Below are 16,586 nucleotides of genomic sequence, written 5' to 3'. Positions count from 1 at the left end.
GGTTTGCTGATGTCAACGTTGTGGATCGAGTGGTCCATGGTGGCGGTGGGGTTATGGTATGGGCAGGCGTATGTTATGGACAACGAACACATGTGCATTTTATTGATGGCATTTTGAATGCACAGAGATACCGTGACTGAGGCCCATTGTTGTGCCATTCATCCATGACCATCACCTCATGTTGCAGCATGATAATGCACATCCCCATGTTGCAAGGATCTGTACACAATTCCTGGAAGCTGAAATCATCCCAGTTCTTGCATGGCCAGCATACTCACCGGACATGTCACCCGTTGAGCATGTTTGGGATGTTCTGGATCTGCGTATACGACAGCGTGTTCCAGTTCCTGCCAATAACCAGCAACTTCGCACAGCCATTGAAGAGGAGTGGACCAACATTCCACAGGTCACAATCAACAACCTGATCAACTCTATGCGAAGGAGATGTGTTGCACTGCGTGAGGCAAATGGTGGCCACACCAGATGCTGACTGGTTTTCGGACCCCCCCCCGGACCCCCAATACAGTAAAACTGCACATTTTAGAGTGGCCTTTTATTGTGGCCAGCCTAAGGCACACCTGTGCAATAATCATGCTGTCTAATCAGCATCTTGATATGCCACACCTGTGAGGTGGATGGATTATCTTGGCAAAGGAGAAGTGCTCACTAACACAGATTTAGACGGATTTGAGAACAATATTTGAGAGAAATAGGCCTTTTGTGTACATAGAAAAAGTCTTAGATCTTTGAGTTCAGCTCATGAAAAATGTGGGCAAAAACAAAAGTGTTGCGTTTATAATTTTGTTCAGTATAAATAAATTAATTAATTTGAAAAACTAAAAACGCTGAGACGTTTCTCAAAAAATCTTGTTGTACAGAAGAAAGAAAACCATACAGGTTTGGAACAACATAAGGGTGAGAAAATAATGACAGAATCTTTCATTTTATGTGGTGAAGGGGTGTCTTATGGCCCAGTTATTTCGGCTGATGTCTATTGTTGGGAAGCTTCTTGAACGTTCTGTTCCAGATCACACCACAGCATTTAAATCAAATTGAGCTCAGAACTTTGGCCATTTGGCCATTCTAATTTACGCAATTTGAGAATTCTGTTGTTGATTTACTTCTGTGTTTTGGATTTTGGTCATACCCCATGAGTTTTAGATCATGTCCTGACAATCTGCTGTACAACTTAAAATTCATTGGTCCCTCAATGACTATAGCAGTCCAGACCCTCAGGCATCAGATCAGCTCCACATCCCTCTCCAGACATATGCTTCACAGTTGGGGATGAGGTTTTAGTGTTGGTATGCTCTGTTTTTAACAAAACATCCCACTGTGTATATTTAGTAAACAGATAAACTTTGTCTCACTTGCCCACAGAACATTACTCCAGTAGTGCTCGCAACATCCAGGTGGTCTTTAGCAAACTTAAAATTCAAAACTCTGTTCTTTTGGCATGCAGTGATTGTTATGATCAGTAGATGGTGTATTTCTGATGGTCTGTTTTACTTTTTTTCAAGGCACATGTTTAAAAATAAATATAATTAAATTAATTCATAAACATCATAAGTTTGGGGAGTTACATTACATATTATTTCAAAACCTGAACTTTTGGTTTACCTTGTTCCCATTTTGCCTGTGTTCTTAGTCAAACATTTTACAATAAGCAGTTTTAGTTTTTCTCCCAAAGAAATAACAATGAAAGATTATGCCAAACTACTAAAAGAGATAGTTGACACAAAAATTCAAATTCTGTCATTAATTACTCTCATGTCATTCCAAACCAGTAAAACCTTCATTCAACTTCGTTCATCTTCGGAAGTGGTTCAACCATAATTTTATGAAGCTACAAGAATACTTTTTGTGTGCAAAGAAAACAAAAATAATGACTTCATTTAACAATTTCTTCTCTTCCGTGTCAGCCTTCAACACTTTCACAAGAATACCACAGCGCATGCATGCATGCATGCGAAGACTGACACAGAAGAGAAGATACTGTTGTATAAAGTCATTATTTTTGTTTTCTTTGCACACAAAAAGTGTTCTCGAAGCTTCATAAGATGGACTATTTTAACAATGTCCTTACTACCTTTCTGGGCCTTGAACATGTCAGTTGCATTGCTGTCTCTATACAGGGTCAGAAAGCTCTCGGATTTCATTAAGAATATCTTAATTTGTGTTCTGAACATGAACAATGGTCTTACGGGTTTGAAATGACATGAGGGTGTGTAATTAATGACAGAATTTTAATTTGTGGGTGAAATATCCCTTTAATGTTTTATTTTGGTTAAGAACGACTGGGTTCAAGGAGCATTTATTTATTTATTTATGGGTCACAATTTATTTGGTATAATACTTTGATGGTTCCCCAACAGACATTCTTTCTGACTATAAATAACTTTTCAAATACGTCAACTTATTCTACCCTAACCTAACAGTCTACTAATACTCTACTAATACTCCAATGAGAGTTAGTTAACATGTAGTTGCAAAGGTACTTATAGTAACCAGAATGTTTGATGAGCCCATCAAAATTGAGTTTTTAAAAGTGTTTTTAAAGGGACTTTAAGAGGCTAATGTCATACAGACATAGCCAAGGGGCTGACATACTGTAAGTGCAGACAACACCCCAAACACCAGCAGAGGGTGAAACACACCAGCCAAGTTAAGTGAGCAACCCCTGTGGTGTTCAGATACAACAAACAGTGATGGGCCATGTTTCTGGCAGATTTACTACATACCTTTTAGAGAACTTGTACATTAGTGCAAGCTGTCTTCTGATACCCACTAGCATGGCAGCCAATCGGGCGTCCATCCACTGAAAGGTCTGCTGGCTCACCTGAAGAACATGACATACATACTCTTGTTAAGGTTTAAATCCTCTCATTAAGGTTTTTACACAACTATGATGTACTAAAAACAGAAAAAGTTTCATGAACAGATGACAAATAATCCCACATGGATCAACAAAAACTACTAAAACGCTGTATTATGTATGCCAGGCCAGTAGTTGGCGATGTCACTTTGTAAAGAGACTTGTGCATGCCTATAGACCGAACATGTAATGCGCATGATGCCGCTGTTTTTACAAATTCACATTTTTTGTAGTTTACACAGAGATGATAATGCTATTTTTTTCAAAGACATGGCATGTTTTCAAAAGTTAGTGTTTTTTGGCCCATAAATGAATGCATAAAAAGTTTTCAGTTTTTAGTTGAAAATGGTGTCACGTAAACATCCCCCCATAACTGCAGGAAAACATATTATTGCATCTTTCTTGCCATGTCCACTGCAAAGATGGCAACATGCAATGCGGTCAGCGGCGGCGCCCTCAGTTGAGGATCGTGAAGTATTGCAGGCAAAAGCTCAGTCAGCTCTCTGGTCCACAGCTGCACTCCTTGCTGCCACGTGGTGTCCAAATGCACCCCTGTCACATCGTGGTACGCTCCAGCTAGAGTGGTCAGGGGTTCTGGAAGAAATTAAAACTACAACAACACTAATACACACTGACAGGCATTTCCAAATGAAAGGTGCTGACATGAAACCACAGTTGTGCTGGTGCATAATTGCGACTGGTTTACAGATGCTTATGCAGTGATGCCACTAGAACGCTGTCAAGATCAATTACTGATAACGTGACCTCACATTGCCAGAGAAAATTACTTGGTGCTCTAGGTTTTAGAAAATAAAGGTATGTTTCCTGTCATTCACCCAGTGCTGCTCAAAGGAAACTGTGCATGCGATTGTAAATAAAATCAGCGGGAACCTGAATGAATGATTAGCAACCCCTGTGGTGTTCAGATACAACAAACAGTGATGGGCCATGTTTCTGGCAGATTTACTACATACCTTTTAGAGAACTTGTACATTAGTGCAAGCTGTCTTCTGATACCCACTAGCATGGCAGCCAATCGGGCGTCCATCCACTGAAAGGTCTGCTGGCTCACCTGAAGAACATGACATACATACTCTTGTTAAGGTTTAAATCCTCTCATTAAGGTTTTTACACAACTATGATGTACTAAAAACAGAAAAAGTTTCATGAACAGATGACAAATAATCCCACATGGATCAACAAAAACTACTAAAACGCTGTATTATGTATGCCAGGCCAGTAGTTGGCGATGTCACTTTGTAAAGAGACTTGTGCATGCCTATAGACCGAACATGTAATGCGCATGATGCCGCTGTTTTTACAAATTCACATTTTTTGTAGTTTACACAGAGATGATAATGCTATTTTTTTCAAAGACATGGCATGTTTTCAAAAGTTAGTGTTTTTTGGCCCATAAATGAATGCATAAAAAGTTTTCAGTTTTTAGTTGAAAATGGTGTCACGTAAACATCCCCCCATAACTGCAGGAAAACATATTATTGCATCTTTCTTGCCATGTCCACTGCAAAGATGGCAACATGCAATGCGGTCAGCGGCGGCGCCCTCAGTTGAGGATCGTGAAGTATTGCAGGCAAAAGCTCAGTCAGCTCTCTGGTCCACAGCTGCACTCCTTGCTGCCACGTGGTGTCCAAATGCACCCCTGTCACATCGTGGTACGCTCCAGCTAGAGTGGTCAGGGGTTCTGGAAGAAATTAAAACTACAACAACACTAATACACACTGACAGGCATTTCCAAATGAAAGGTGCTGACATGAAACCACAGTTGTGCTGGTGCATAATTGCGACTGGTTTACAGATGCTTATGCAGTGATGCCACTAGAACGCTGTCAAGATCAATTACTGATAACGTGACCTCACATTGCCAGAGAAAATTACTTGGTGCTCTAGGTTTTAGAAAATAAAGGTATGTTTCCTGTCATTCACCCAGTGCTGCTCAAAGGAAACTGTGCATGCGATTGTAAATAAAATCAGCGGGAACCTGAATGAATGATTAGTGACAAACAAAACTTGATAGGGCAAACTCACTCCTGAGTTCTTGTTGGACCTGCTGAGACATGAGATGCAGGACATGAAGCGTGTGCGGTAGGCTGTGTGTGAGCGCATGTCGGAGCAGGCCAGTGGTCCACACTTTCCACAGCGCTCCTGCTCTCTGCAGCAGCAGAGTCTCGGCTCGCTGGGTCAGAGACAGCGGCCCTTCACTCAGCTCCAACAGGAACATACTGTCCCCTGCCTAGAAGACAGATAGCATCAGTGTAAATAATGATACTTGGTTAACATGATATTTGATATAGCATCCTTTTTGTAGATGGAAATATTTCCTAAGTCTAAACAATTGGTCACTTTCAAATGAATTTATGTATGAAACATTCAGATTGAACAGTATACTTTGTTCCTTTTCATTGAACAATTACTGAAGCCTGATTTGTTCATGTTCGTGTAGCTGCATGAACAAATGGCGCTTCAACTCGCCAAAAGGGGAGGAGCCAACTTCCATATAAATCAGCTCTGAGCGCCATTTCGCCTGTTCGCCATAGAAAAGCCACAGCAGCGGAAGAACGCTTCCAACAAGTGCTTCCTATGTGGCAATCCGGCAACAATAGGAGGAACTTTCAGAGCAAATTTCTTGCACATTTCCAGCAAAGTTTTTGCAAATGTCATGCCGTGACTCAGACAGGCATGGTGAGTGTGTCACTTGCCTGGGCAGTGCTCACGCTGAGGGTGTGCTCAAAGGGACAGAGAGCTCTCTCTGCGAGAGCACGAGTCTCACACTGCTTCGTTCGCGGATCGCCTTCTTTCACAAAGGTGGTCCTTCTCAGTCTGCTCTCCCATTTCTTCCCTCTTAGGAGCCTCGGCGGAAGAACCAGCGGGGCAGCGGGACTTAAAGGGATAGTTCACCCAAAAATGAAAATTAGCCTGTGTTTTACTCACCCTCAAGGCATCCTAGGCGTGTCTGACATTCCTCTTTCAGAATAACACATTCAGAGTTATATTAGAAATTGTCCTGTCTGTTCCAATCTGTATAATTGCAGTGAATGGTGCTCCTGTTTCTGAATCCAAAAAAAGTGTATCCACCCATCATAAAACTACTCCACACGGCTCCGGGGTGTTAATAAAGGTCTTCTGAAGCGAAACGATGCTCTAGTTTAAGAAACGTGTTGATTCTTAAAACTTTATAAACTATAATGTCCAGCTTCAGGTCGCTCAAGCAGGCGTCTAGCATATGACGTAGGCGTAACGAAAGGTGCAACGTAAGATCTAGAATGTACCTGTACCCTAAGTGCCAAGATCTGCGCCTTTGAGTAGTTCTGAAACCTGAGCTTCAGAAGCCATCCTGATCCAAGAGCAGAAAGGAAGTGGAGAGGGTCAGTTCCCGCCGACGCTGGACTACCCTCAAAGAATTCTTGAACCCGCTCTCCATTCCCCCACTTGGGCGATGGAAGCTCTGTTCAGGCTAGGCCGTCCTTCCCACACAGCAGGTGCCCATGCAAACTACCGCTGTGATAGTGGACACACATACTCAAAAGAGTACCTCTCCACTTCCCACTATCATGAGAGTCATTTCCCCGCCTCTTTGCGGCAACCTGCCACTCGAAGCTTGGAAGGCCATTCCGGATGTGTCAAGCTGAGTTCTAAAAACCATAGAAGGAGGTTACTCACTCCAGTTCACTCGCAGACCACCTTGCTTCAGAGGTATTATCCAAACTTCAGTAGAACAACAATACTCACGTTCTCCAGTCTGAAGTGCGAACTCTGCTTGCAAAGGGAGCTGTGGAAATGGTCCCTCTAGCGAACAGCGAGTCAGGCTTCTACAACCACTATTTCCTCATTCCCAAGAAAGATGGCAGGCTCAGACCCATTCTTCAAACTCTGGCATCTGAATCATGTGCTTATGAAACAGCCATTGAATATGCAGATCCTCGTGCAAATTTGCCCAGAGGACCGGTTTTTAGTTGTGGATCTGAAAGATGCTTACTTTCCCATCCAGATAGACCCCATCACAGATTGTTCTTGAGATTCGCGTTTGAGGGGAGGCTTAACAATATACAGTCCTACTATTTGGACTGTCCCTGGCCCCACGCACTTTTATGAAGTGCATGTACATGGCTCTTTCTCCTCTGAGACAGATGGGAATCCACATTATGAACTACTTAAAACTGGAAAACTGGCTTGTGTTAGCCAGATCAAAACAGGAACTTATTGCTCACAGAACGGCTTGTGCTAAAAATCAGTTTAGCTGTGAATGCTCTGTCTCCCTGCCATAGTGTAGTCTTCCTAAGGACAATTATCTATTCAGCCAAGGCGCGGGCAAGGATTACTCCGGAACACTCCCTGACAATTCAACGTCTAGCGGCGTCATTCAAACCTGGGACTTCACATCCTCTCAGAGTTTTCCAGAGGATGCTTGGCCTCATGTCAGAGCTTCCTCTGTGATTCTACTGGACCTGCTCCATATGCGGCCCCTGCAATATTGGCTCAAAGCCAATGTACCATCTCATGCTTGGCCTGGGACGTTTTCACCTCAGGGTAACCCACCGCTACATCAGAGCTGTGGCCCCTTGGAAAAACTCTCACCTGTTTCAGTCAGGAATCCTTTTGGGACTGACCTCCAAAAGGAAGGTGGTCATGGCAGATGCTATCGACATCCCTTGGCTGATACCACTGAGGACATACCTTCACTCTCAAGTGAGAGGCATGACTTGGCATCCCTGTCCCATTTTGGATTAATACCATTTTACATTAATACCATTCTACAGGATGCATCTACACCCTTAAATGATCAGTATTTTTTGACTGGTGTGCAGAATGAAATGTGGATCCATTATTTTGCAACGTGTCATCCGTGTTAACCTTCCTGCAAGAGTTACTGGATAGGGGGCGCACCCCTTCCATGCTCAAAGCATAAGTGGCAGCCATTGCATCGAATCATGCTCTAGAGCAGTGATCCTCAAATCTGGCTCGCGAGATCCACTTTCCTGCAGAGTTTAGCTCCAACCCTATAATCAAACAAACCTACCTGTGATTTTCTAATGATCCTGAAGACATTGATTAGCAAACTCAGGTGTGTTTGATTAGGGTAGAGCTAAACTCTGCAGGAAAGTGGATCTCGCGAGCCAGATTGAGGATCACTGCTATAGAGGCTGGCCAGTCAGTCAGCAAGAACAAACTTGTCGTTAAATTTCTGAGGAGAGCTCGGAGATTGAATCTGCCTCAATCTTATACTGTGATGACCTGGGACTTATCTATATTCCTCAATGCCCTACGGGCCCTCCATTTGAGAAACTCCATTTGAGAAACTCCATTTGGCCGATTTGTGGCCCCTGTCGCTTAAGACTGCCCTCCTCTTGGCTTTAGCATCGGTCAAGCGAGTGGGTGACCTGCATGCACTAGTTAGTGCTTCATGTCTTAAGTTTGGGCCTAACAACTGCAGAGTCGTCCTCAAGCCAAGACATGGTCAAGACAATTGGCTTGAGCACTAAAGTGTTCTCCACTCTGTTCAGAGCCCAAGTCATTACCCTTCTGGCTCTTCCCAATTCAGAGGATGAGCAGGGTCCCAATCCACTCTGCCCGGTCCAGGCTGTTAGAATGTATGTGGAGTGCTCTGGCCCATTTTGGCACTCAGAGCAGCTCTCTGTATGCTTCAGAGTTCGCTGCCATTTCATTTTTGAAAAATGACCATATAGCCCAAAACTATGATGTAGTCTAGTCCCCAGCCTAGTGGCTTGGGGCTCATATTAGTTCATGCTTGATGGAGCCCTCAGTATGGGCACTCGGGGGCGGGGCGAATAGTTTTGACAAAATGGCGCTCAGAACTGACTTATATAGCAGCTGGCTCCTCCCCTTTTGGTGGGTTGAATCGCCATTTGTCCATGCAGCTACACGAACGTGAACAAATCAGGCTTCAGTATTCAGAGTAAACATGAGTTTATTCCTTATCTCAGGGAACCAAGGTTACATTAGTAACAGGACCAGTTTTATTTTAATATTGTTTTTTAGATGAGTTGGACCAAATAGTCCGGCATATATGGAAACTCCTTCAGTCCTTTTTGAAAAGCAAACCTGGATGCACCCTGGTTGAGAGATTCATTAATTACACGCTCCCTTTCAAAAGTTTAGGGTTAGTAAGATTTCCTAATGTTTTTGAAATAAGTCTTTTATTCTCATCAAGGCTGCATTTATTTGATCAAAAATACAGTAAAAATGTAATATTGTAAAATATTACAATTCAAAATGATGGTTTTCTATTTAAATATATTTTAAAATATAATTTATTCCTGTAATGGCAAAGCTGAATTTTCAGCCGCCTTCAGTCTTCAGTGTTACCAAATATGTTACCAGAGCACCAAACATACTGATTTGGTGCTCAAGAAACATTTCTTATTATTATCAAAATTGAACACAGTTGTACTGCTTGATATTATTGTGCAAACCATGATACACTTTTATTCAGGATTATTTGATGAAATGAACATTCAAAAAACATAATCTAGAAATCTTTCATAACATTATACTTTACTGTCACTTTTACAGTCACTTTTTATAAATTTGCTGAATAAAAGTTTCATTAAAAATAAATAAATAAAATAAATAAATAAATAATGACCCCAAACTTTTGAAAGGGTATGTATTTGATTCTAAAATACTCAGTACACTTTTTTTCTATATGACTCTTACAAAGCACCCTTTCTTCTGTGGAATAAAAATATTTTAAAGAATGCCATACAATTAAAGTCAGGGGTGTCCAAAACAACCCTGAACCCCACAGATGTTCACTGTATGGATTAAAAAACACTGCAACATTCTTCAAAATATCTTCTTTTTGGTCCAAAGAAGAAAGAAAGGTTTTTGTAAATACATGTAAATACATGTTTAAACCACATGAGGGTAAGTGATTTTTTCCCCGCTGACCTAACCCTTTAACATAGTCTAAATATGCAGCAGTGAGATAAAACAAACCTGTCTTCTGAATGTTAACAGTAGATGCTGAAGTCTCTGAACTCTGTCCAACAGTTTACTCCTTATCCGGGACCCCAGCTGCTGGAGGCGTGCCTGTAAAGATACAGTATCAATCCAGACATGAAAAACAATGTTTTACAAGCTATCTGGCAGATTTATATAATGAAAAAACTTCATAACTCCTTTCTGTTCTCACCTTCATGGCCCACAGGCATTCCCTGCATCCCTTAGCTTGAAAAAGCAGACTCTGATTGGCTGCTCCTACAGAAATAAGGGTAAGGGTCTCATTCTCAATGCCCCGACCGCCTCGCTGAGCCTCCAGGGTAAACCAGTGATGTCCCTCCAAACAAAACACCGCTCTGATATCATCAGACGTTTCTGATGGCAAGTAAAAAGGCAAACAAAGGTTATTCATAAGAATTTATGATAAATAATTACTTGTTACAGCAAAAGTTATTAACCAAGCCAGACATTTTAAATTATAGTCATTAATAAAATCTTTATAAAAAAGTTTCACACTTCATACATCAGGTTTTGTGGCTCATATAGGAGGATATAGTGAGAATATGGCACTCATAAACAAAGGGGAAAAACATCTTAGTTGTATTAATACGGTAATTAGTTTTATGATCAAAGGCTCAAAGTTTTGTTGGTTGGGGGTGAGGGGGGCAAGGCATATAATCCAATGTAACACAATGGTGATTTAGAGATGAACAAATAAATGTTCTTTAAATGTTCCAGATGTATCATATTTGATACTCACATTTTAACATGATTTTTATTTTAAAACAATTCTAGACAATCAAGTAAACCTAAGTTGCTTCAATCCAGTAAGTGTTTCTCTTACTAACAATATAAAAGTTGTTTATGTTCATTTATTTGTTTATATATATATATATATATATAAAAAAGATTTCACAGCAAAAAGTCACATGAAACACAACCTGTGTGTTTACAATTATACTAAAAGGCTTTTTCCTTTGCTACAAATGCATAAACTATCAATCAGATAACAGGCATGTAGTAGATTGTGTACAATATCAAAGTTGTAATCGTGTTGATAATGTTAAGGCCCTAGAAATTTGTGCATCAAATATGATCCATTTGGTTTTTAGGGTTAACTAGCAATCATCACCTGTGTCATATCCAGCAGCAGCTCAAAGGCAGCGTTTTCCCTGCACCCTCTGCAGCCATAGCATTTCACTGCGGTCTACTTTTGCATGAACCTGGATTGCCACATTCCTGCCTGAAGACAGGGAATTGCAGGCCAATTCCACACTCCAGTTTCCTACCTGCCACTGTAAATCACACACATTTGTTTTTCTATCACGATGAGGAAATTCCATTGGCTTTTATGGTTTTATAGTAAGCTTATGAAATTTTCTACGCTCTAGAAATAACAACAACCTCCTTCAAAACTTCATGAAATGTTACACTCCTTTATGTAATGATTTGGGTGATTTGGGCAGTGTGAGTACCTCTGTGATCAGTGAGTAGTTGGAGCGCTGGCTGCTGCTGATGTTTCTGTGGGTGTTGTGCTGAGGGTGTACGGACACAGACACACGGGTGTGAGTGTACAACAGCTCCTTGCCTGACTTCCCTCTGTGAGCTCCAGACCAAATTAAAACCTGTGAGGGGAAAAAAATGTATCAATGTTACCTCTGAACTGAATTAAGATTTCTTGTTTTGGCTACTAATATAATTGTAGTGACTACCCAAATTTTGGTTATTGGTAACTCAGTTATTGGTCGCACAAGTTCACCAAAAAAAAAATAACCCTTGCACACCTTTAAATAGAATATTTATTAAAGAAATAGCATAATAATAAAAATAAAACGATATGTACTTGAGTGCATACCGTTACACTTTAGAATAGGGAACACATATTCACTATTAATTAAAAGTTTTCCCTCAATAAACTGCTAAACGGCTGCTTATTATTTAGGTAGTTGTTAGGTTAAGGTATAGGGTTGGATTAAGGGATCTAAAATATGGTCATGCAAAATAAGGCTATAATATGTGCTTTACAAGAACTAATAAAAGGTGAGTATGCTAATAATATGCATGCTAATAAGCAACTAGTTAATAGTGAGAATTGGTCCTTAAAGTGTTATCGTGCATACTGAATACAACATTTTTGGGCACTTAATTGCATGTTTTTGACAATTAAATGAACATGTATTAATTTACATTTATATTAAATGCAATTAGTTGAACTTAAGAGTGTTTGACCCACTTAAGTAAGAATTAAGTACATCTTTGTTTGTAATTTCATAAATACTTCTTAGAAATATAGTTCAAGTGTACTGTTGATTGTACTGACAGTACACTTTATGGTACTGAAATTTGTATGTTGAATTTAAATATATTTGTAATTGCACATTTGTTATGATGAACTTGCTGTTTGTACATAGTAATACATAAAATAACCCAGTTAAAATTACAATCAAGTACTTTACGTGTGCTTTAGTATGTTAGTTAACACATCAAAATAAGTGCACTTTTTAAAGCATGACAGAAGATAATTAAAGCAAAATTATTTAAAATGTACTTTAAAGTAAAACTTTTAATTTGACATTATTACAAAGTGCACTTTTTTTTTAAAGTGTAGTCTTTAATTACAGCAACATGTGGCCTTTTATTTCGTTAATATTATATTATCTGCAAGTACAGTTTTTAAAAAAAGCATACTTAAGATTTGGAATACACTAGAAGTGCGCATTCAGTACAATTAAGCACACCTTTTTTTTCAACCAGGGAAAAATTTATTATTTACAGACATTCATGTCACTTACTGTAAATCTTTTAAAACGTTTTGTAATGACGTGAGAATACAGAGCAAAAGAACACTGATTTTTCATATTTGGGTGAACTATCCTTCTACGGTTGATATGTGTGAATGTTAAGTTGTTATATGCACATTTTAATGTAATGTAATGACAGCGAGTATGTGATCTCACAGGCTGTGGAGGACAGAGGCCGATCTGAACATGGTGTTCAAGACGGTCCCTCAGGTTGGTGTGTATCTGGGTCAGAAGAGAGTGAGATGGACGGGGACACGTAGAGATGTTTTGGGCCCCCAGCTCCTCGAGGAGCGTGTGCATTCCTTTTACTCCTCCATAAACCGCAAACAATAAAGAGAAAGATTAGCTCAGATACTAAGATACTAAATAAAGGCAGTACAACAAACAAGTTTTCAATTCCTTAAATAATCCACACCTGGTATTTCATGCTTTGTGTTATCCTCTTGTCCTTCCATTTGAGCTCTGTGTTTTGGGAGTAGGCCTTCCCCTCCTGAGCCACGGCAACACATCCCTCCATCTCCACTAGGGAGAGCAATGACTGTATCTCACACAATACATACCGTACCAGCAAAATTCAGAGGAGAGATATTCTGTTTGGGGCACAGTGTATGCTGTGTATGTGCAGTTCATGTAATTCATTTTTGATATACACTATTGAGTTTGGGTTCAGTAACAGTAATATACTGTATATGTGACCCTGGACCACAAAATCAGTCATAAGGGTCAATTCTTCGATGTTTTTCCGAATAAATAAGCTTTCCATTGACGTATGGTTTGTTAGGATTGGACAATATTTGGCCGAGATGCAACTATTTGAAAATCTGGAATCTGAGGGTGCAAAAAAATCAAAATATTGAGAAAATCGCCTTTAAAGTTGTTCAAATGAAGTTCTTAGCAATGCATATTACTAATCAAAAATTAAGTTTTGATATATTTACGGTAGGAAATTTACAAAATATCTTAATGGAACATGATCTTTACCTAATATCCTAATGATTTTTGGCATAAAAGGAAAATCAATCATTTTGACCCATACAATGTATTTTTGGCTATTGCTACAAATATACCCCAGCGACTTAGAACTGCTTTTGTGCTCCAGGGTCACATATTTAGTAAATCAGCATATCAGAATGATTTCTGCCGGATCATGTGACACTAAAGACTGGCGTAATAATGCTGAAAATCCAGCTTTACCATCATATAAATTACATTTTAAAATCTACTGAATTAAAAAAAATGGTTATTTAATATTGTAATAGTATTCCATAATGTTAATGTTTACTATATTTTTGATCATATAAATGCAGCCTTAGTGGTAAGTAGAATAGATTTCCTTAAAAAACATTAAAATATTGTACCGATCCCAAACCTTTTAAAGGCACTGCATGTAAACCATCTGGACATTGTTGCAAAATAAACTTCAACAATCAGACCTTTCATGACCCTGAAGGGGTTTATTGATAATGACTGTGATATGATAATTACATTATCCCAATTACTGCATGGCTGCTTAGCAAAAAATAAAAAATAAATTAAATAATAATAATTAAATAAAAAACAGATGTTAAATATTGATCTGAGTTTGGAGTTTAAATTATTTTACTATGTCAGGATAAAGAGACTGAAAAGTGACTAAGACTAAAAATTATAGTTTAATGGCCATCATATTAAAATATTTCATCACTGAAAGTTCATATTTACCAGTCAGGATTTATTTACCAAGTAATCCAGGTAGCCATGTAATTAAGACATTACTGGTAATAACAGTGTTTGTAAAATAAAGGTGGTGTACCTGTCCTGGTGAGAGAAAGATACAGGCCTGCCCTCTGCTGGAGTCATCATGCCAGTGCTCACTCACTGTTACAGAAACATTTACAGGCTTTCTGTGCTCCCAAGAAAGACGGGTCTATAGACACACAACACTCATATAACATAGATTTTATAGATTAGATTTGAGCAATTATTAGAAAGGAAGTGCAGCCAAAAGAAAGGGTGGCAAGTGTTTGAAAACCGACAGAATTTGTTGTGTATTAGAGATGAGATTTGTATGGAGAGAAAGTACTTGAGAAAAAGAAAAGCATTCGAGAGTACTGGGAATATGAGGAGGCCTTGAAAGCGTGGAGATTATTTGAGACTATAGAGAGCTGTGCACCTGCTTGTTGCGGTTTTGTCTAGGGATGCACCGATATGAAAATTTTGGCCGATACCGATAACTGTAGTCGGGTGCGTGGGACAGGGCATGTATGTGAAAGTGAGTCAATCTTGAGACAAAGGGTTGCTTCTGTTCTAATGAATCCGTTTGTCTGCTCACCAAAGTCCATGAGCCTTGAGCAATGATATTACGCAGCGCCTGAAAATAGTCCCCAGCTAGGTAACTTCCAACATGGCCGGCACTAAGTTTGTGTAGTTGGTTATGTTGACGGAAGTTCGCCTATTTTCAGGCGCTGCGTAATTTCATTGCGCCTGCTGCACCCATGGTACGGCAGCAAAGTTCCTTGATTATTACGCCGGAATGAGAGTATAGTTCCTAGCCATTTCGGCCTAGAAAATCGCAACTTTTCATTTTCCGTCGGTCTTAGTACATGATGTAACTACAGCAGAGTCAAGTTTTAAATAGGAAAAAAATCGAAACTCTTTGGTCATTTTTGAGCGAGATGCTAACGGTCTAATCAGATTCAATGAGCTATGCTAAGCTACAGCTAAAAGTGCTACCGCCAGACCCGGAGATCGGCTGGATGGATTCGAAAACGGTAAAACTCAACTGTTTAACTCTAGGGGAGTTGGAAAAGAGCCTATTTTCAAAAATAGTGGAGTGTTCCTTTAAAGGTGCATTCAGTAGTTTAGTGCTATTTTTTTAGTCATCTGATAACATTAAACCTGATTGTTTCATACCTGTGATTTTGAGTGAAACTCAAACGGCAGGTACGGATGTAAAGCAGATATGTTGTGGGAGACGTTTGCCAACAGTCCAGTGCTACAAAAGACATCACAATTGGTTGGATAGTCTACTAATACATGTACAGTAAAAAAAAAAGCATAGAATGAATTGCTGTAATTTAGTGATATCTCCAACAAGACTATTCTACCTGGAGGTATTGTGGTGACCTTGAAGATCAAATGAGAAAGCTGAACTCTGGGAGTTATAAAAACTGGCTCTGATTCCAACCTTCACAAAAATCAGGATGGGTTCAGATGTCCCTCACCATATGATACAAACACAATCCAATGTTCACAGCGATCACTGAACCATTCTTCAAAAGAAGGAAACGCTACCCACGTACCTTCAGTAAGGCCAGCAGTCGGCCCGTGTCAATCCCCTCTGTGCAGTTCACCTGTAAAAACAAGCCCCGTGCCTTCAGTTTGCTTTGCTTGTAGGAGAGGAGTGTGGAATCAGAGGCATTTCCCTTCATCAACATGGGAAATGACCCAGAGTGTAGAAGGGGTTTCTGGGGCATCCATATGGATACTAACCATATGTTACTAACCCGATGCTTACTTATTCTTCAACAAGTGATTATTACTCTGTGTTTAAGTGTGATTAAGGTAGGCGTCACAGGTGTTTTCAAAACAAACACAGATCCAAGTTCAACCTATTTGGAGGTTTCAAGACTAATGCACTGCAAAATCTGCTAGTTCAGGAGCTGTCAAACGTTTTGATGCCAAGGACCCTTGTGATCTATGATGATCCCCTTTCCTAAAATATTTTTATAATATAAAATATTTTTATAAAAACCATTGTAAACAGTGTGAGAAATATTAAAGGGATAGTTAACCTAAAAATTTATATTCTGTCATAATTTTCTTACCCTCATGTTGTTCCAAACTTGCATGACTTTCTTTTTTCTGTGAAACTTAAAATATATACAGTATATATATATATATATAGAGAGAGAGAGAGAGAGAGAGAGAGAGAGAGAGAGAGAGAGAGAGAG

At 39.6% G+C, this 16,586-nt stretch overlaps 1 protein-coding gene across 1 annotated transcript in view; it reads right to left on the bottom strand.

Moving 5' to 3' along the window:
- Positions 1–3,366: 3,366 nt before the first annotated feature.
- The window catches only part of LOC107593862 (uncharacterized), a 19,075-nt gene continuing 5,855 nt past the window's right edge, over positions 3,367–16,586 (bottom strand). The window contains 14 exon segments of the mRNA XM_071582408.1: positions 3,367–3,469; positions 3,850–3,947; positions 4,390–4,577; positions 4,922–5,126; positions 9,851–9,943; positions 10,047–10,228; positions 10,986–11,148; positions 11,329–11,478; positions 12,811–12,967; positions 13,068–13,198; positions 14,447–14,560; positions 15,547–15,628; positions 15,741–15,852; positions 15,932–15,986. Of these exon segments, the coding sequence (XP_071438509.1) occupies positions 3,367–3,469; positions 3,850–3,947; positions 4,390–4,577; positions 4,922–5,126; positions 9,851–9,943; positions 10,047–10,228; positions 10,986–11,148; positions 11,329–11,478; positions 12,811–12,967; positions 13,068–13,198; positions 14,447–14,560; positions 15,547–15,628; positions 15,741–15,852; positions 15,932–15,986 (1,833 nt within the window).

Source organism: Sinocyclocheilus grahami, unplaced genomic scaffold (assembly GCF_001515645.1).
Source record: "Sinocyclocheilus grahami isolate Dianchi unplaced genomic scaffold, SAMN03320097.WGS_v1.1 scaffold176.1, whole genome shotgun sequence".
NCBI classification, from domain to species: domain Eukaryota; kingdom Metazoa; phylum Chordata; class Actinopteri; order Cypriniformes; family Cyprinidae; genus Sinocyclocheilus; species Sinocyclocheilus grahami.
The sequence above is the reverse complement of the archived record's forward strand: the minus strand, read 5'-3'. Positions and strand labels throughout refer to the sequence as shown.